Genomic DNA, 19,084 nt, shown 5'->3' with positions numbered 1-19,084 from the left:
TAGCGCCGTTTTCCAATTTGACCTCATGGCCGATCCCCATCTCCGGGTATTCCAGAGCTTCGTGGAGCAAAGACGGTGCCAGTTGGAAATAGACTTTCCGTCACGGCAACTGCATGTGGTCTCTTATAAGTACCATCCCTCCACTGCGCCCCCGTCGACATTCGCCCATTCGAGCATCACCAAACACGACCGACGCATCGAAACAGCAGTCTGTACGAAAGGCCAATCAACTTGCCCTACAACACCACCCTCTTTCTCTCACCACGTGCCAATCAAGCAAACAATGCCCCCCCTCACCCCGCACTGGCAGCAGCCCTCTCACCCTGCCGTTCAGGAAGTCGTCATCAACGAGCAAGAGTTCACCACCAAGAGCTACTCCAAGGTGACACTGCCGCCGTTTGCTGTCTTTGCGAAGCTCTCCTTCCCGCCTTGCACTGTTGCCGACGAGCCGACGTACGCCACCGTGCAGATGGGCCGGCATAGCCATTTTAATCTGAATAGCGATTTGCTGTATATCAATCACTCTTGTGAACCGTCTCTTGTTAGTCGTCCCCGTTCTGGAGTTGTATTCGATGGCCACGGATGATGGGCGTTCGACCCTGTCCACGCGGGGGGTTGCAAGAAGAGGTGTGACGCGTCGAAAGTCAGGGGTAGATATTGAGGTGAATGACGTCAAATCACGTAGTAAAGACGTTGACTGGAATAGATATTTGACACTGGGAACATGAACGTCCTCGTCGGACCAAAGGGCCTCAAGCCCGGCGACGAACTTACTGTTAGTGCCCCCCGTCTCAAAGCCTCGCAAATTCCCCTGTTCCCTCCACCAAGCCGTGGCAGCAACACCCTGTAGCTACGTGACGGACTGAAACTCTAATAGTTCTTCTACCCCTCCACGGAATGGCACATGAACCAGCCATTCACCTGCCTCTGCGGCCATCCCACCTGCCGCGGCACCATCTCCGGTGCAAAGGACATGACGCCGCAACAGCTCCATGGCGTGTGGCTCAGCGGCCATATCCGTGATCTGCTCGACGATAGGAACCGCTCCACCAACTGCGGCCACGAGTCGGATGCCACGGCGCGGGCGTTGAAGGAAGCTGTCCTGCAGGCTGAAAAGGTCGTCGAAGCAGCCCGTCTTGCGATGCGTACGTACGCGGGTGTTTCGCAGAAGAGCGGCGTGGCCGCTATAAATAGCGCCAAGAGTAATGGTTTCGCAGCCCGAGAGGATATTGATGTAGCAGAGGGCTTGAATAGACGCGGTCCGACATCAAGGGAGTTGAGTGGCGAGATGGGTGGTGATACTGTCCGTGTGTAAAGGGATTGGGGAGTGGACGGACGCATGTTTGTTCTGTTCTACGGCGACTCAACGTTTGTCGCTGGATAGAGAGGGGGTTCACTTCTTGGTAGTGACAGTTCAACCTGATCACATATGCCATCGATATCTTCAAAAGTTCATATTTGTTTGCTTTCCTTTGATCGTATCTTTACTATTTGCCTTGATTATATGATCCCATAGTCCTGCGTGTTACACAGTAGAAGGTCCACTCCTACCTGGAGAAATGTATATAAATCATGATCCAATATTCCGAAACGCCGAATCGTACATGTCATGCAATGCTTTTGGTTTCTTATTTGGCCTTGGGAGTTGCATCCTCCTGCTCTTCGGGTCGCCCGTCGCCTTGCTTACGATCCTGCCAGCGAAACCAAGCACTGCGGCCCTTCTCAGTCCCGGAGCCACCGCTGTATTTGGCCTCTAGCTTCTCCCACTCCTCACGCTCTTGGTGTCGGCGTGATTGAAAAGCCCGAACAAATTTCCAGATCTCCATATCGGCCATATTCCAGGCTTCAAGGGATGCACGCAGCCTTGTTTCGTCAGTGGACTTGGTCAAGCCGATAACCTTCTTTGCCTGATCGATGAGTGGCTGCTCCGAGGCTCTCTCTTCTGGCGTGACTACTGGGCCGTTGTTTTTGTGAGGCTGCTTGTTTTCCTTTCCTGGCAAACGGTCCGCGGGGACAGGAGGCTGGGCTTGGCCCAAATCCAGCACTTTCTTGGGGATGGCGAAGCCAAAATACCAGCTCATATCGGAAGGCATATCCTTTTCAGCTGCAACCCATAGAGAACGAGAAGTTGCATAGTCGCCGGCCACTGCTTCTTTCAGGCGAACTAGACGCAGGGTAGTAGTGACGCCAGGTCCAAGAAGGGCTTCGGTGACCGTTCTAATCCACGAGTCTCGTGGAGATTCTTGGCGGATCCAGGAGACGTTGAACGATTCTCGCATCTCCTTGACCAGGGTCAACGTCCAAGGATGAGGGACAGTGCCAATGCTGAATACCTTGCTCGTGTTGTGAAATCGAGTAGGTGTTGTGACTGGCATAGGTGACATGGCAACACACGGGGTACATCTTGGCAGGTTCGGTGGACAAGTTGCTGGCATGGGACTATCTGAACATGAGGCCAGATCTCTGGCTAGCTGCAAAGCATTGCTGACCAAGGTGCTCATGTGGTCCGGAAAAGGTTTAATGACTTCAATACCATCGGAAAATCGGTTCTGCCACGCAACATGCAAATGAGTAGCTATTAATTTGTTGAGGCTGACAAGCCCGCTGGCACGATAGCTCTTGATCTCGTCCGCAACTTTAGCGTACTTTTTGGCAATGATGACAGGAGTATACGCGGCAAGTGGCATGGTGGCCTTTTCGACCTTAATAACTTCGTCAGGCACTCCCGAGATGAGGGATTTGACACTTGCTAGCTTTTTTGGGTCGATGTTCGTAACCGCCTGGATGGCCGATTTGATTTGGTCCTTGTGGCCGACAAAGAGCGCATCTTCCAGATCCTTCCACCGGGTCAAATGGGGATACTCGCCACGACGAAGAAACGCGAGTAGTGAATCCTCCTTCGCAACCGCGGGCAGCAACGTGTAGTGGGTCAATATGCCTCCATCCATGGTGTCCCAAGCCAGCCAACGCATCAGGTCTGCCATGAGATCAGGGTCAACGTTGAGTCTCTGAATGAGATCATACGAGGGGTTATTCATGGCTTCGGAAGCGCTAAGGATTACGGGCCGGAAACCTTGCGCCCACCAGGCTCTCCTCCAAGTAAGGAGCAACTCGCTTTCGGCGTCCTTTTCTTCTGTCGTCTTCTTAGCTGTTGCGTCGTAGTAACAATACACTGGTTGGCGGGGTTTTAACGGAGGAAGCAACGCCCTGTCTTCATCCACAGTTATGATGCTAGAAAACGGAACTTTAAGCCACTTCCAATCAGATAACCAGGACGATCCTGCATATGAGTCTTTATCGTTATGCGGGGGAGGATGTGACTTTTGTCGGAACGGGTTGAGGAAGCTCTTGGAAAGCGAGTCACCGATATGCGGCATGTTTGGCACATGGGGGACGGACAGCTTGGTGTCATAGGCTGAGAGACTCGGTGAGGCTGGTACGCCGGATGTCAGAGTCGATATTAAGGCAATGGCAAATATAGAGAGACCGAGTAACAAGAAGGTCAGGCGCCGAGCCGTGAATGGCGGCACCGGCCGCCCAAATAAGATGTATTGTCTGGGCATTGTAGCAAGAAAGGATGATGAGGAATGATTTTCGGAGAGAGAGTTGCAGTCGGATCTCAGATCACGGACTACGTAGTTCGGAAGGACAGTCGGTAGAGGCAAAGACGGCCGGTAGAAATGTGTTATTGACGCGTCGCCTCGAACATTGAACGGCTTAAGCGAAAGCCAAAAGGGGGTTTGGAGCTTCCGCAAAAGCCGCCCCTAGTTGGTCATGGACTGTGGTAGTGTCGGATTGGAGGCGAAAGCACCAGCCAAGCGGTGACGGCGCGTATAGCTGATGATGCGAGGTGCGCGATGCCTTAAGCTGAGTCCAGATGCGCCAGGTGTCAGTCTGGTCTATAGCGCCAGTGACTCCGGTTTGTCAACTCGCGGTGGCTGACCGGCGGCGCAGCTCAGGCCCGCAGCCCACAGTAATACCAGACTGACCCCATTTCTTTAGCTGTCAAATGGCTCGTGGGGGGTTGCTTACCTAAGAAAATTGTATCAGAGGAGGCCCCACGAACCCTTTGACATACTACTACTAGCGAAAATGTCAGGTGGGCTGGTGGGGGAGGCGGGGAGGCTTGAAGTTCATGTTCCGGTTGAGGCTCCGGGGCCTGGGCCGCCACGACGGCCTGCGCCAATTGCCCAAAAATAATATCTACGGACAGCCACAGAGTGGCAGGGAAGGGGGCGAAGGGCAGTTTGTTAAACCACTTGGGCGCAACGCCTTGCGACCGTAAGAGGTGCAAGAATGCACTGTGGTATAATTCTAGGTAAATTGCTACTTTACTCAAGTAAGTAGGTTCCCTAAGTTAAGTACCTACTTACTTACTTAAGTAAGTACTTAGTATTCAAGTACTTAAACTTAAGGTAGGGAAGTACTTAGCCCAAGGCGACCGCCAAACATGCCTCCGCGCTCCTCTCTCCCAAGCTGCCCAGAGACGTCGTTTGCTGCCTTCGGGTACCCAATACCTGATCTTGGCACTCAAGCCGGGTGCTTCGGTAGGTACCAGAGTCGGTGCTTAAGTATAAGCACAAGCATGGTTGCCTAACAGTCCAATTTCGTCGACGAACCTCGAGGCTGCTTTCCCAACTTCAACTGTCACTGATCTTGATTTGGCTATCGCCGTATTTTCCCATCTCCGTCATTAGACTCTACAGCCTTCGGAATTTACATTCTTCACAGCTGGCCAGCGCAACTAGAGCGACCAACGCCTTCGTTATCACGCCGTTGTCATGTTGAAGGCAGGATAGTCTTGCGGCTTCCCTTGACGCACCGCCATTTGCGTGGCAATCCAACCAGACCCTTGGCCGACCCTGTTTGCGGTTTTGCCAAACTCGTAGTTGCAAACTGCCTATCGATGGGTGTCCCTGTCACAGGACGAGATCATCTTATCCACCAGGCATTTTACTAATTAATATCCAACGTTCTCTCTGCTCCCCTCTCATATTTTCCACCACAGCTCACACGTCCAGTTTCCAGCTTGCGTTTTTGGGAGGCGAATATGAGTTCTAGCGCAAGAGCCTTCCTGGCAGATTTGGCTAAAGCGAGAGAAACACAATATGATAGCATTTCGGGAGTTCGACGAGGCGACTCCGATGGCGAAGTATCATTGTTGTATTCCAATGACTCCTTGGAAGAGCCCTTGGAGATAAAGATACTTTCAATGGGTGCGTCTCCGACATCTCTTGCCAATATTAGACCGAGAGACGGGATCATTATTTTCTCAACGCTAATGGCTTACAGATGTGACGTCTTATCCAGATGATTCGTGCTTCATGGTATTTACCTCGTCAGAAACTTGCGACACCAAAGTTCTCTCCCTTCTCGAACTCATCTCATCCTCGACGAGAGGATCAACGTTGCATGAAGTCATTCAGACTGTGTCAGACCAGCTCACAGCAAGCTTTGATGACACCCTCGAGTCCGGCTTTGGAAGCAGCGCCTCTCCAGACCAGGATACCCCTGATTATGAATTTTACGACTCTTTCGAGATTAGCGATGACGAAGCTTTTCCGCAAGTTGAGAAAAGCCGAGCCGATGGTAAGTGCCAAGACGTATGCGGTCGGCTTCTTGAGAAAGAGGAACTGCAGAGACTCTGCAAAGACTTGAAAACGGCTAAGGAAGCTGGGGTAACCGTTGGAATTTTTCCAAATACTGCCGATCGCCCACTGGAGGTAATATCATTGTCTATCAGGATTTCCAAGCTAGGTATTACGTCGGAAACGATGCATGCTTGGGACATCAAAGTGACTGATTATATCGTATTACTTATGCGACTTCCAAATGGCTATCCGAGTATAGCAACACTGCTTCATTCATCTCGGACACATCCCGTCGTTCAATTCAGATTCGGAAGATGCTCATCGGCCAAGCCATCTATTGAGTCAGTGAGATTGGCCTTTCAATATAGCCCGGCTGCAACTAAGAATTCCGACAACCCGGATAGCACACTTCCAGCGTTCTCCTCTGTTTGTATGTCTAATTCAATCGATATGCTTTTCAATAAGTCATTTGTTAGTTTGTTAAGATTTCGAAGAGCGTACGGACATACTTGGGATGAAGCGCAGGCCACCATGCACGAATATATCGGACGCATCCAGTCAGAGATTGCGACAGAGAACAATATGGGCTTAACGGGTGCGAGCCACGAGATTCCAATATCAACACATGCTCCTTCAAGTCTGCAACACGACTTTGCTTTAGATGACGAGGCCAGCATCAGCTTCCCACTCGTTGCAATGCAATTTGCTCTTCGTCGGTTCTGCAAGTGCACCGAATATTGCATAGTCTGTCATCTGAAACTTCAGACAGACTTTGTACCACTCAAACCTTATGTTTGTGCAAAGGACCTATGCTTGTATCAGTACCTGGCATTGGGTCTAGGACCAAATATTGAGCACGAGGTCATAAGTAGCCCCTATGTAGTAGACCTTCTGATCAGCTTCTTCTATACCGGGGAGACTCAAAGAAGTATTCGAGAATTTCCGTGTGGGTTGGCCTTGAGGGCACCCGTTATCCAGCAATCGGCGCCACACCTTCAGATCGAGACATGTATTCAGTTTCAACAATTTCGAATCCTACTGGTCAGGAATGAACCGATGGGTACCAATATCAGAAAAAGAATGCGCAACGGAGATTGGTTTGCAATGCTCACCAATAAGGCGGGATGTAAGTTCAATGACACTCGGAGCTATGAACCACTATCACCATCCTTAGCTTCGGGTGTAATGTCCTCGGTATAAGCAGCACCTATGTTATTTGTGCTGATAAGTACATAGCCATTGAAAAACACACATGTTATGTGTCAGAGACTCTTGACGATGGCCTTTATAAGTACGAAACAACCAACTCCATCATTTGGCCTAAGAACCGGGCTGAGATCTCGATCTCAGAATTGATCTTTAGCACTGCCGTCCCCTCCAAAAAAGATTTCTGGCAGTCGGGGTTTATATTTCCGTACGAGCACGACGTTGACAATCTCGATGCTGACCAGCGCGCTATTGCATTAACGGAGTTGCTTGATAATCTCCCCTCCGTGTTACAAATGAGAAGCTACTTATTGGATGAACCTGGCCGAATGCTATCCTCTTGGAAACGAATAAACCCCTCTGCACTGTCTCTTATGCGTTGGATTGTCGCTTCAAACACTTCTTACATCGTCCAAGACGGCCCTGTACCGTCCAAAGACCTTGCAGCTCACTCTAGTAATGAAAATCCGCGGTCGGCGGCTATGAGGAAGGCAACTTCAAATCTAATTCGTCCCTTAGAGAATGGCTGGATGCAGTTCCGTTTTGCGCAAGGATCTCCAGAAAAAGAGTATGCCTTTCTGAAAACTCTACAGGAGATGAAGAGTAAAAATCAGTCAACAGCCAAGCCACCAAGCCTCTTCGTCTGGCATGGCAGCCCGATTTCCAATTGGCATAGCATAATTCGCGCAGGACTGGATTTCCAGCAAACCCGACATGGGAGGTCCTATGGCCATGGGGTTTATTTCAGCAAACATATGGAGGTGAGCAAGGCATATTCGACAAGATTAGATTTTTGTGCAAAAGCCGTACGTTTAAAACCCTCAAAAGGCCCTCAAATTTTAGCTGTTTGTCCCCTCTTTTGAACTGCAACACAGCTAACGATTTATGAACCTGCTGCTAGCCTTTTCGTCACTGTTGGATGGGTTCAGAACTTAGGATCTCGCTGGCTTTAAGTATATGCGAGATTGTCAACAGGCCTGAAGAATTTGTTGCCTCTCATCCTCACTTCGTTGTTGACAAGGAAGAATGGATACAATGTCGGTATCTTTTGATACAGATTGATCCCACCGAGAATGCGCTCAAAAATCCCCTTTTTGCCCCATCTGGCCCAGAATGCACTGGGTATATTCAACAAGACCCGGAACACTGCATTATGAGGGAATATAGTATGGATCCCTTGCAAATTCCACTGAGTGCTCTATCCATTGCCAGACAACAAGAGGCTCTGGGTCTGACGTTGGGCAACACGGCATTGGGCTCCATCACGGCTGTCACAAATAAGATCGATGATGAATCATGTGACAGTGACAGCGGAGATCATCCGGATATTTTGGTCGATGATATCTTGAAGCTGTACAGAGCACACGAGAGTCGGAAACGTCAACGCAGTACATCGCCTGAACCGAGTTCCTGCGGCCTGGCTTCATCACCATCACCTTGGAAGAGTACAAAATGGAGCGAAATTGGCAAAAAAAACACCCGTTCTACCCAGAACATGACTGTGTCCTTGGGTTCATTAGACTATAAGACCATCCCTCAACTTCCACCTCCCAGTTGGGCAACATCATCGCCGATGGCCCTCCAAACCCTGACCAGAGAGTTGAAACATATTCATACTATTCAATCACAAAATCATGCCGCATCACTAGGCTGGTCTGTCGACACGTTAGCCATTGACAATCTCTTCCAGTGGATCGTCCAGTTTCACTCTTTCGATTCGGGGCTTCCTCTTGCCATGGACATGAAATCGAGGGGACTAAGAAGTATTGTCCTAGAGGTCCGCTTCGGTAGCAACTTTCCTATGAGCCCACCGTTCGTGAGAATTATTCGACCTCGCTTCCTGCCGTTCCTAGAAGGGGGCGGAGGTCACGTCACAGCGGGAGGAGCGATTTGCTCTGAGATGTTGACCAACTCAGGCTGGTCTCCGGCCATGAGCATGGAGATGGTGTTTCTACAAATCCGCCTGGGCCTTTGCGATACAGAGCGTCCAGCAAGGCTGGACACAAGGCAAAGGACCGCCGACTATGGTATTGCAGAGGCCGTAGCAGCCTATATACGAGCAGCTGTAAACCACGGATGGGATGTACCCGAGGATCTAGAAAATATTCATGCCGGGTGGTTGATGCCTCCGGCTAGTTGATGACGTTGGCAATACACAAGAGATAAGATGAAGCGCGACGCGCACAATCAAGCTGACCAGTTTTGGGAAGGGAATCACCGAGTCTGACGTTGGATTACACTACAGAGTGTCAGGTAATTAGCGAACATTTCGTTCTGAAACAGGGCTGAAGCATTCACGACAAAAGGGGAAGAGTATTGTGGCAGGGATAAAGTAAGGTGGCCGCTATCCTGTATGTTAGCATGTGCAAGAAGGAGTAATACACAGCGTACACACATGCATTCCAGATATAGACAGAATAGCATGATACAACATACAAGACTAAATGAACAAAGCTCACGGGGAAGATGCCATGTACCAGAAAAGTGTGTTGTTTTCCAGGATGTCTTCCACACTCGCATGTACAAACACGAGATCTGGCTCGGATAGAACGAAAAAAAATTAATCCTTGTGTATGCGTCAAATCAATGCTCCACATATACATATATATTTACACATGTATTATATATCTATAAAAAACTTACATCGTGAGAGTCTATTTCTCGTCATCATTAACGGCCGCACAGCACTCGCATACCACGCGACCGGATCTAATACGCCCATTTGCTTTTTGATCGAAAACACAAACAGCCGGCGTGAGGGCTCATCCAAAGTACCCTAGATCTACGGTTTATCAATCCATTCACTTCTATATAGTCTGATGGTGAAGAAGGGAAAACAGACAAAGAGAAAGAGACAAAGACGAGTTCCCGAAGAAGGAATAATAGTCTTGTTTCTGGAGCTCACAGAAAACAGTACAAGGCATAGCTGCTTCTGTGCCGGTTCTCGGGGTTGATAGGACTGCAGCTATTGCAACAAATGAGATGGAGCAAAACACGAGCAACACAGATTTAAGCTGCTAGCTTGTTTTTTCTGGTTAAAATAAGCCTGCCGCCTCATCCTACTCGACTCAACTCAACTCAACTCGACTCATGATATAGTTTTCTACCGCGAGCCTAAACTGCTCTCTTCGTGCGGGCTGCGGGGATGCCAATCGGAGCGCCAAATGTGTGCCCAGAATGAACGAAAAATAAAGGGAAAGGCACCAAATTATGAATATAAACCACCGTAAAACTCCAGGGTTCCAACGATTTTTCGTTTTCAATATGGGCTCGTGTAGAAGCGCAATCAAAAGGTATTGCGCACAACTCTACCCAGATTCCGCAGAACTGTAGCAAGGACAGCGAAAAAAGCAAAGAAATCTAAATCGTTGTGTGCGCCTGTCATTAAGGAATGTTGTTCTCAAGGGCGAGAGAAACGTCATAGTATCGACAGCAATGCAAATTTCCCAAACAAGAATTAGTCGTACTGGAAAAGCCTGCTGATGGATTCACCGTGGTGAACTCGGCGAATAGCTTCAGCAAAGATGGGAGAAACGTCCAGTACCTCCAGCTTGGGGCACAGACGACGATGCTCGTCCTGGGGAACCGAATTGGTCACAATGATCTTGTCAATGGCAGATGCATTAAGACGGGGGATTGCGTCACCACTGAAGACACCGTGGGTGAGCAAAGCATAGACTTTGGTTGCTCCCTCCTTCTTCAGGAGCTTCGCAGCTCGTGTGATGGTGTTGGCAGTGTCTCCCAGGTCGTCAACCAAGATGCAAACGCGATTGGCAATATCGCCAACGAGCATCATGCTAGCGTTTCGCTGTTCAGTAAACTTAATGGGGCGGCGTTCCTGAAAGTGGGATGAGTAGTGAACGAAGAAGAGGTAGTTGAGAAATTTATATTACCTTGTGAATGAGGGCAAAGTCCATCTTGAGACTGTCAGCGATCGCGGTAGCTCGCTTCGCCCCACCAGCATCCGGAGACACGATGACGGCTTCCCTATAGCCGGGAATGTGCTTCTGGATGTAATTCTGAATGAGTGGTTTGCCGTAGAGGTTGTCCACAGGAATGTCGAAAAAGCCCTGGTATTGGGGGTCGTGCAGATCCATGGTGATGATATGGTCAGCACCGGCGCAAGTAAGGAGGTCGGCAACTAGAGTACCGGCCTGGGCCACCCACTGCTTATAGCCGGGCTTAGCCTGGAAGGTGGCAGCGACACTGTTGGGATTCTCATAATCATGGGTGGTGAAGCTTCGTTGGGATGAGGTGGAATTCTCGGCTGTATGTCCGCGACCATTGGAGCCAATACTGGACAACGTATCTGACCTCTTTGGCAAGTAATCTGTATCGTTGGTCTCTGCAATAGTCGTCTTTTGAAGTTTTTCGGATAGGCTGAAGGCACCGTTCAGGCCATGGCTACGAGGGCCGCCAGGGCGAGGTGTGGCCGGCACACTCTCAAAAGTGTAGTCTTTTTTGGATGTCTCGGTGGACTTGGACAGTGGCGCGCCAGCTTTGTTGTAGGGCCAATCGGGCTGTCTCGAGTAGGGAAAGAGAGGGACGACTGCGGTGACGCGTTTTGCAGATCCGGTCTTGCACGCGGAGATCATGATGCAGAGGTCGATGAGGTTGTCGTTGACGTGGCCGGAGCCGGACTGAATGATGTAGACATCCTTGCCACGGACGGAATCCTTGATTTCGCAGCGGCTTTCACCACCAGAAAATTTGCTCAGGATACGATCGCATGAAGGAATGCCGAGCATGTTGGAGACATTCTCCGTCAGACGGGGATGCGAGTTGCCGCCGAGCAAAACGATGTTGCGGACCATGGCCGTATAGTTCGAAACTGGCGGGGAGAGGCGTCAACGACCAATTAGAAGGGAAAGAGAGAAAAACCAGGGCGAATTGAGCCAGGGCCGAAAGGCGCAAGGGCAGGCCGTTGACTGAGGCAATGAAGACGTCGATGGCCTCGTGGACGAGACGGCAACAGGCGCAGACCGAAACCGATGTCGAGGTCGTCGGTTCTGTTTTTTTTTTTTTTTTTTGTCGTCCTTCCCTTGTTTCCCCGCTACAACCTGGTTGGAGCAAGAGTGGGGAGTAGCGCTGTGTTGGCAGGCGCAGGCCGGGAGCTGCAAAAAATGCCTGTGTAGCGCCTGCAGCCGACGTCCCACGTTAGAGGCTCTGCCGAGGGCTCTATCTTCTGGGCCGATTCCGGCGACAGGTAGCAGGCAAGTTGCAGGGGCGGCAGGAGCGACCTGCAGCTGTAGGTGGGCAGGCAAAAAACACAGGAAGCGGACCCGAGAAAGAAATCAAACAGAATGAGAATTCGGGCTTTCTGTCATAGCAGCATGTTGATGGGCGAGCGGGACCAGAAGATGGATAAAGACAAAATAGAAAAAGAGGAAAACGCCGCCGCCAGGCGAGAGAAATGGGGACGAGTCGTCCTGTGACGGACGGGGCCCGGGAGACTAGGTTTTCAGAGGTGGGATCTGGGCTCGGCGCTGACTCAAGGCGAGGTCAAGAATTTATTAAACAGTCTGATTTGATGCTGCATCTGACACAACTCGGCGACACTGAACACATTGACGCCAGGACGAGGCGGCAGAGGGCTGCCGTGTCACAAAATGGCTCACAACCATAGATATTGACGTCGAATCACGACGTCAACTGTGGGCTGTCGTTGGTATAAATCACCACACTGTGTACGGCGCGGACCACATGGTAGTCATGCATGTCGCAGCGCTGCGCAGTGGGTGATGTGCTGCGTACAAAGTGCAGGCCCATTGCGCCATCTTGGCCATTGCCAGCTCATGGTCTCACGGATATTTTGCGATCCATGGCGGTTCCGGCGGTACATAAAAACACGGAGGCCATGGCAAGCCGACCAAGCTCCTAGATACTTTGCCGGGCTGCCGTGGCACAAAAGGCTGGGGTTGAAGTGTCCATGGTATGGTACACCAAGTCCACACCACAGAATTGACACACACACATGCACACACATATGTACGCCGTCGACACTTGCATCGTGGCGGCGGCTCTTTAATTTGCCTCGTGCCAACTTCGTAAGCCAGGTCCAGCACGCAGCCGTTTTCCGACCTACCCATCCAATTAATCTCTCCACGATTTCGAGGCCCGGGCATCTAGGTAATTTGGTTTACTTCTAGTTGGCAGTGAATTGCTCAGCTGGTGCCTGGACAAGTCCTCACGTTGTTGCTCCATCAAATGGATTCTCGTCCCCAACCAGTGTCTCGAAGCCTTTAACGTGGCAGCCTGCTTGCTGATTGGTCGCTGGGCCGCTCTGGTGCATGAACCCATGGAAAAAGCCGGCTGTCACTCCAGTTTCGCATACTGCCTCGAAATCAACTTCATCTTGACTGGCTAGCTCATTGACACCACCACCACACGCGCCGATCTGTCAAACCTGCTACCAATTGTCCAACAGTCCGACACCTCGCATACTTTCTGATATTAAACACAACCATTTGGCCATTTTCGCCACCGACTTGCTTCAGGGTGCACTCCCCCTCGGCTGAACCCCTCATCTGCATATTCACGCCGCACCGTCATAAAAAATTTGCCAAGGCTTCATTCTGATCCTGTTCGCCATTCGCCATGAAGATCCTTGAGTCCCAGTCAGCCGTTCTATCCAATTATGAGGTCTACCAGCACCTCACTGATCAACGTGACCGCTATAAGCAGAAGAAGCACCGCGGGCCCCCAAACCTCGAGACAGTTGTTCGAGAGGTAGGTTGCATGGTCTCATTGCGCATAGACCCTGATCTCAAACTGAGGCGAACCAAAGTAAATAAAAAATAAGCTGACAACCCCCCTTGCACTTACAGATGCTGCAGTACCTGCGGACTGCCCCCAGTCCTTTGAGTCAGAAGCCCCTCACCTACACCCCAGAGGCCATCGCTCAAATCATTGAGAAATTAAGTCCGTATGAGCTGTCAAAGGGCGAGATGGTCATGATTCTAAACCTCCGGCCGGCATCCATTGCTGCTCTCAACACCGTTATTGAGGACATGACCGAGCGTTACTCGGATGAGCAACAAGAAGAAATGGTGGGCATTGTCGCCGACGTTCTCGGTCAGTTCGAGGTAGCTGAGGCTGAGGCAAACGGGGACGCGGGCGAGGGCGAGGGCGAGGATGTGAATATGAATGACGCTGAAGCTTCATGAATGACGAGTTCTCGCTCATTCGATTGCAATTCATCGGCAGCCCGAAGTCGAACAGAGTATTCCTACAACCCGTCTCACCTCTATTATTGGAGAAGTGGTGTTGCGAACTGGGCAGCTAGACCTTCACATTACTATACAGCCCCCCTCGCTCTGCCCCCCAGCTGCAGTGGTAGTCTTGGTGGCTGTCTTGCAGATATCCTCAAAGGCAGGCTTGAGGAGCTCCCCCGTCGCAGCCGAGCATTCGACATATCGATCTGCCCTCATGGTTTGTGCCAGCTGATACGCTTCCTGCGGATAAATAATGCCATTGGGGTCGTTCTCAGACCTGAGGTCTCTCTTTAAACCAAGAATGATGATGGGCAAAGTGTCGACTCGTTTGAACGTCCTCTTAGCCTCGTCGATCCACTGCCAGTACAGGTCAGCACGTGCTTGTCCTAGAGTGCTGTCAAGGGGCTGGTTAGGTTGAGACAACGCACATATCGCTTCATGTTTATGAGACTTAGTCGTTGGCTGATATCGTAACATATAACAATCACATCCGGATCAAGAAGCCGCCAGTTGTCCGGGCTAGAGGTATCAGAAAACTCGAGACGAAACTTCTTCTCTCCAAGGTTTATATTGAATACGAACGGCTGGTCAATGTCTCGAAGAATTGGTATCGGGCTTGTGCCTTCTCCAGCGCTCAGTCTGCTGTACCGGGCGGTCAGTAGGCAAACAATCGCAACCGGGTTAGCCGAGGTAGAGTCAATACACACGATAAAAAAGTCGTCTTGCCACATTTCTCATCCCCCACGAGTAGTAGTCTTACTGTTTCGGGGTCCATTGTGCCTTGGGTCGAGCGCAACGGTCTTATCAGTTCTGCAAGGGTGCGGGAAAAGAAGCAACCGATGGTCTTTGTATGAAGTGGTGGCTGCCAGAATGATATGCCAGGACCAAAATGTGGCTTGGTGGTCGGCTTGGCTGCCATTGCTGCTCCAAGCCACCACAAGACACTAGCCACAGTTTTCCACCGAAATTTTGATACCCGTCCGTTGACTTGCTATGCCCGCCCAGTCATGCAGAATGCAGAGAGCCCTGAAGTGAAAATGGTGTCATAAAGGCTGCATCGCACTTACATGCAGCCGGTCCACGGTTCTTTAGGGCGCAGCGTTTCTGCCAGAGCCGTCTCCAGAGCCTGTAGACCCATATACTGTCAGCCCTGTCGTCGCAGCTCGACATTTCAAAGGCCTGAACAAACCGACCGACGGCCAAGGGTTCCAAAGGCTAAGCCTCACGAAAACATGTCTGGCGAAACAAACTACAACAGCTGGACCAAAACCGGTCTTATTCAGCGACTGAAGGAGCTCGAGAGTGAACTGAAAAAACGGCCTGAAGCTCCCAAAGCTGTTTCTGCCCCTGAAAATGAACCTCTAGGTGCCATGGCTACTACAATGTCCGATGACATGGCAGGCCCTGCCAAAAAGACAAAAGCACCAAAGACAAAGCGGAGGATGGATCCCTCGAGATATTCAACCAGATTTATTGCGTTGAAGCTGGCATATTTGGGCAAAAACTACGGTGGATTCGAGTTTCAGGCCATGGGGAATCAGCCCTCTATCGAGGAGGAGCTCTGGAACGCTCTCACACGGGCATGCCTCATCTTCCCCGAGGACGAAAGGATCGTCCAATTTGACTGCTGCGAATACTCAAAGTGCGGCAGGACAGACCGTGGAGTCAGTGCCTTTGGACAAGTCATTGGGCTGAAGGTGCGCAGCAACAGGCCACTTCCCAAGAAGAGGGCCGAGACCGATGTGGCTGCCGCTGAAGACATCGCCCTGGCCGACGCAGATCCCCAAGGAGTAAAGCAGGCTGAAGAAGAGGTGGAGGCGCAAGAAGAGGACAAGCCGTTCGACGATATCCACGACGAACTCTGCTACCCACGGATCCTGAACAGATTGTTGCCAGATGACATTCGCATCCTGGCATGGTGCCCGTCACCACCGCCCGATTTCTCCGCCCGCTTCTCCTGCCGCGAGCGCCAGTACCGCTATTTCTTCACGCAGCCTGCTTTTGCACCAGATCCCACGAGCCTAGATTTGTCGGGGGCCAGCAAACCTCTCAAAGCGGGCTGGCTTGACATTGACGCCATGCGCGACGCAGCCAAGCGCTACGAAGGCGAGCATGACTTCCGCAACTTTTGCAAAATCGACCCCGCCAAACAAATCACCAATTTCCACCGGCGAATCTTTGAATCAGACATTGTCGAAGTGCAGGGTGCTGGCTCGGTAATGCCGTACCTCCAAACCCCAGGATTCTCATCTCCCGGGCTTGAAGGTTCCGGGCCATACCCCAAGGTGTATTACTTTCACGTTCGAGGCTCTGCGTTCCTGTGGCACCAGATCCGCCACATGGTAGCCGTCTTATTCCTTGTCGGCCAAGGTCTTGAATCGCCAACAGTGATTTCCGAACTACTTGATACAGCCAAGAACCCCGGCCGACCTAGCTACGTCATGGCGGATGAAGTGCCTCTCGTCCTGTGGGACTGCATCTTCCCAGATCTCTCTAAGACGGACTATACGGCGGCAGACGCGCCCAGCAAGAGAGAAGACTGCATGAAGTGGATCTACGTGGGCGAGGAATATTCCCCGAATAAATTTGGGCAGTTTGGCGTCATGGACAGCTTGTGGCAAACATGGAGAGGCCACAAAATGGACGAGCTGCTTTCATCACAGCTGCTGCAGCTCATATCCGGCCAAGGCAAATCTCAGGACATGGCGGAAGGCCCGCGGAGCAATCGCCGGGCGAATGCAAGTGCGCGAGTATTTGAAGGCGGAAATAGCGGACGCTTGGGTGGTAGGTATGTGCCCGTGATGAAGAAGGAAGTGCTACAGTCGCCAGAGGAGCAGAACGACCGGTATGCCAAGAGGAAAGGGTATGCAGATGCAGAAGACATGCGTGCGCAAAAGGGATTGCGTAGCAAAGAAGACGATGAATAGAAGAAATCATCTACATGTAGCACATAGTTATAAAGAAAAAAAAACTCGGGAGTTTCGACTCTAATACTGTGTCAAAATAATCCACTTTTGAAACAATCATTTTCCACGGAGACAGTATTAAGAAAAAGGGGGCGTCATCATTCGTACATCTATTCTACATCCCTTTTCGGGGCCTCGTACAAACACTCCCTCGCACCCCTCCAGACCGTCTCGACAATCCTCCTCTTGGGCAGCAGCCCCGGGAAGACAATCACGACATCCTCCTCCCCTTCCACCACCACAACAAGATAGTACCTCACTTCGAACCCGATGAACGCCTCGTTCACGAAAATGTCCCGAATCTTCTCTGTGGGAATGAACCGCGTCGACGGGCTAGCGAGATACGTCGACGGCGACTCTGTCGTCTGCACGCCCAGCCCCCGCAGCACGAGGAGGCTCTCATGCGAGTGCAGCCGCAGACTGAGCACGTACAAGGCCACAATTGCCCCGGGGAGCAGCAAGCCCAGCGGAATGGAGGAGGCGACTCTGGCCAAGAACTGTCCCGTGGACGAGCGCGTGTAGCCATCGAGAAGGAACCATATTCCCTGCAGGGAGAGGAGGGACGCCGGCCGGGCGGCGGCGGAGGATTGCGAGGCGGCAAGGGGACAGGAGGACCAGCGGCCGTACAGCAGGAGCGCGGTCGTGAGGGTGAGGAGGATGCGGGCCACGAGAAGGAGTAGGCGGAGGATGCGCAGGGAGAGCGTGCGAGGAGGCAGCGTCGTGACAGTGAATTCGGCGGTTGTGGGTGACGGGCGGCGGACGCGCAGGCGCGGCGTGGCGGTTATCATGGCGGTGATTCCTTGGTGTTGGTTGTCGAGACGGATGTCAGGGAGCTGCCATGCTGCTGCGAGTTGTGCATGGAGACGGGGGGGTGCAGAGCAGGACAACAGGCGCTTTTTGAGATTTCTGCTATTGTTCGTGTGTGTCCTTATCCCATGTGTGTAGCACACCAGCACGCGGCTGGATCTGTCATGCCAGGAAAATACAAATTGGTAGTTGCACGATGCTGCTTGAGCACGGCAGAATTGCCAAGCTGTTGACTTGACCAGAGTCGCAACTTGGCCCACCCCCAGCTCGCCAGCATCATACTGGGGCCCCACATGCGAGCTAGGTGTATATACTAAAATACGGCGGGAAATTGCCGGCTGTAATGGTCAAACGGCGAAGTCTCTCGATTTATCTCGCGCTACTCCTTGTAACATCTCAACCATGCACCCATCCCCGTAAGATCCCCCTTGCCTGGCGCCCAGCCCGAATGCCGCGGTGGCCCGTCTTGCTCGCATGGGTAACCTGCGATTTGCCAAGCGGCCCTAAGCACTGGAGATGACACTTGAGAGAGGATTCACTCTGCAGAGAACTCTCCCCCGTCGCGTGGCGGGCTGGATTACGACCGCGAGGGGTTTGGGTTGGTTGGGCGAGATGGAGATGTCAACGCCTTCTTTTTTTTTAATTTATATTCCTTCCAGTCCTTCTCTTTTTTTTCTTTCTTTTTCTCTTATCTTCTAAGAAAACACAATCGTCCACAAGTCCTATGATTCGTATGGTTTTTCTTCAACAGACAATGACCGTAAAATACGTCGTGGTTCGTTGTAATATTCGCTAGTTCGCGGTTTCGAACCCCCAATACGGGTGGGCACTGTGCCAAGCTACACACTTCAACGTCAACACATTACGACTATAACCCAGCCTTTCTCCCAAAACACAACATTACACCTCACTCTCCAGTCGGAACCATAGGCAATGCGACGTAATAAACAACCCGTGGGATATATTCAAGAAATCATAACCACAACCACCATGGCCTTGGAACAAGTTGCCGCGAGGCAGCATTGTATAAAGCACCCGAGCATCACACTCCGATCCAGCCAACGAACATCCCTCCATGCTCACAGTCTCGTTTCCTACTTCCAGCGACCCTCAAACAAACCATTTCGTCAATCATGAAATGAAAAATGCTAAATTAGGCTCAAGTGCGCATTCACAGGGCTTAGTACCATTCCCTGCTCCATTTGTACTCGCGAGCCATTAAAAATAAAAAAATAAAATAAGAACAAAGAATGGTACAAAGTGGTAAAGGAGTTGGTCAAGAAGCTGATAAGAAGCATGA

At 51.2% G+C, this 19,084-nt stretch overlaps 8 protein-coding genes across 8 annotated transcripts; 4 read left to right on the top strand and 4 right to left on the bottom strand.

The window, feature by feature from the left end:
- Window positions 1-283: 283 nt before the first annotated feature.
- MAA_02618 (Post-SET domain protein) lies at window positions 284-1,315 on the top strand (the record flags this gene model as incomplete). Its single annotated transcript, XM_007820616.2, has 3 exons — window positions 284-541; window positions 707-775; window positions 878-1,315. 3 exons carry the CDS (start codon window positions 284-286, stop codon window positions 1,313-1,315), a joined length of 765 nt encoding a protein of 254 aa, XP_007818807.2.
- A 313-nt stretch (window positions 1,316-1,628) lies between these two features.
- MAA_02617 (uncharacterized protein) lies at window positions 1,629-3,563 on the bottom strand (the record flags this gene model as incomplete). The annotated part of the gene is made up of 1 exon (XM_007820615.1): window positions 1,629-3,563. One exon carries the CDS (start codon window positions 3,561-3,563, stop codon window positions 1,629-1,631), a length of 1,935 nt encoding a protein of 644 aa, XP_007818806.1.
- Window positions 3,564-5,050: 1,487 nt separating this feature from the next.
- On the top strand, window positions 5,051-8,937 carry MAA_02616 (ubiquitin-conjugating enzyme E2 Q2; the record flags this gene model as incomplete). The annotated part of the gene is made up of 5 exons (XM_007820614.2): window positions 5,051-5,216; window positions 5,293-5,589; window positions 5,629-6,717; window positions 6,828-7,603; window positions 7,699-8,937. 5 exons carry the CDS (start codon window positions 5,051-5,053, stop codon window positions 8,935-8,937), a joined length of 3,567 nt encoding a protein of 1,188 aa, XP_007818805.2.
- Window positions 8,938-10,254: 1,317 nt separating this feature from the next.
- Window positions 10,255-11,611, bottom strand: MAA_02615 (ribose-phosphate pyrophosphokinase; the record flags this gene model as incomplete). Its single annotated transcript, XM_007820613.1, has 2 exons — window positions 10,255-10,635; window positions 10,691-11,611. 2 exons carry the CDS (start codon window positions 11,609-11,611, stop codon window positions 10,255-10,257), a joined length of 1,302 nt encoding a protein of 433 aa, XP_007818804.1.
- A 1,783-nt stretch (window positions 11,612-13,394) lies between these two features.
- Window positions 13,395-13,963, top strand: MAA_02614 (RNA polymerase III, subunit C17; the record flags this gene model as incomplete). Its single annotated transcript, XM_007820612.1, has 2 exons — window positions 13,395-13,526; window positions 13,634-13,963. 2 exons carry the CDS (start codon window positions 13,395-13,397, stop codon window positions 13,961-13,963), a joined length of 462 nt encoding a protein of 153 aa, XP_007818803.1.
- Window positions 13,964-14,086: 123 nt separating this feature from the next.
- MAA_02613 (Small GTPase superfamily) lies at window positions 14,087-14,786 on the bottom strand (the record flags this gene model as incomplete). The annotated part of the gene is made up of 3 exons (XM_007820611.1): window positions 14,087-14,368; window positions 14,440-14,653; window positions 14,719-14,786. The coding sequence occupies 3 exons, from the start codon at window positions 14,784-14,786 to the stop codon at window positions 14,087-14,089; spliced, it is 564 nt and encodes a 187-aa protein (XP_007818802.1).
- Window positions 14,787-15,243: 457 nt separating this feature from the next.
- On the top strand, window positions 15,244-16,938 carry MAA_02612 (pseudouridylate synthase 3; the record flags this gene model as incomplete). The annotated part of the gene is made up of 1 exon (XM_007820610.1): window positions 15,244-16,938. The coding sequence occupies one exon, from the start codon at window positions 15,244-15,246 to the stop codon at window positions 16,936-16,938; it is 1,695 nt and encodes a 564-aa protein (XP_007818801.1).
- Window positions 16,939-17,087: 149 nt separating this feature from the next.
- Window positions 17,088-17,765, bottom strand: MAA_02611 (uncharacterized protein; the record flags this gene model as incomplete). Its single annotated transcript, XM_007820609.1, has 1 exon — window positions 17,088-17,765. One exon carries the CDS (start codon window positions 17,763-17,765, stop codon window positions 17,088-17,090), a length of 678 nt encoding a protein of 225 aa, XP_007818800.1.
- Window positions 17,766-19,084: the final 1,319 nt, after the last annotated feature.

Source organism: Metarhizium robertsii (genome assembly GCF_000187425.2).
Source record: "Metarhizium robertsii ARSEF 23 chromosome Unknown MAA_Scf_4, whole genome shotgun sequence".
Taxonomy (NCBI): domain Eukaryota; kingdom Fungi; phylum Ascomycota; class Sordariomycetes; order Hypocreales; family Clavicipitaceae; genus Metarhizium; species Metarhizium robertsii.
Note: the sequence above shows the minus strand (reverse complement) of the source record. Positions and strands in the feature narration are given on the sequence as shown.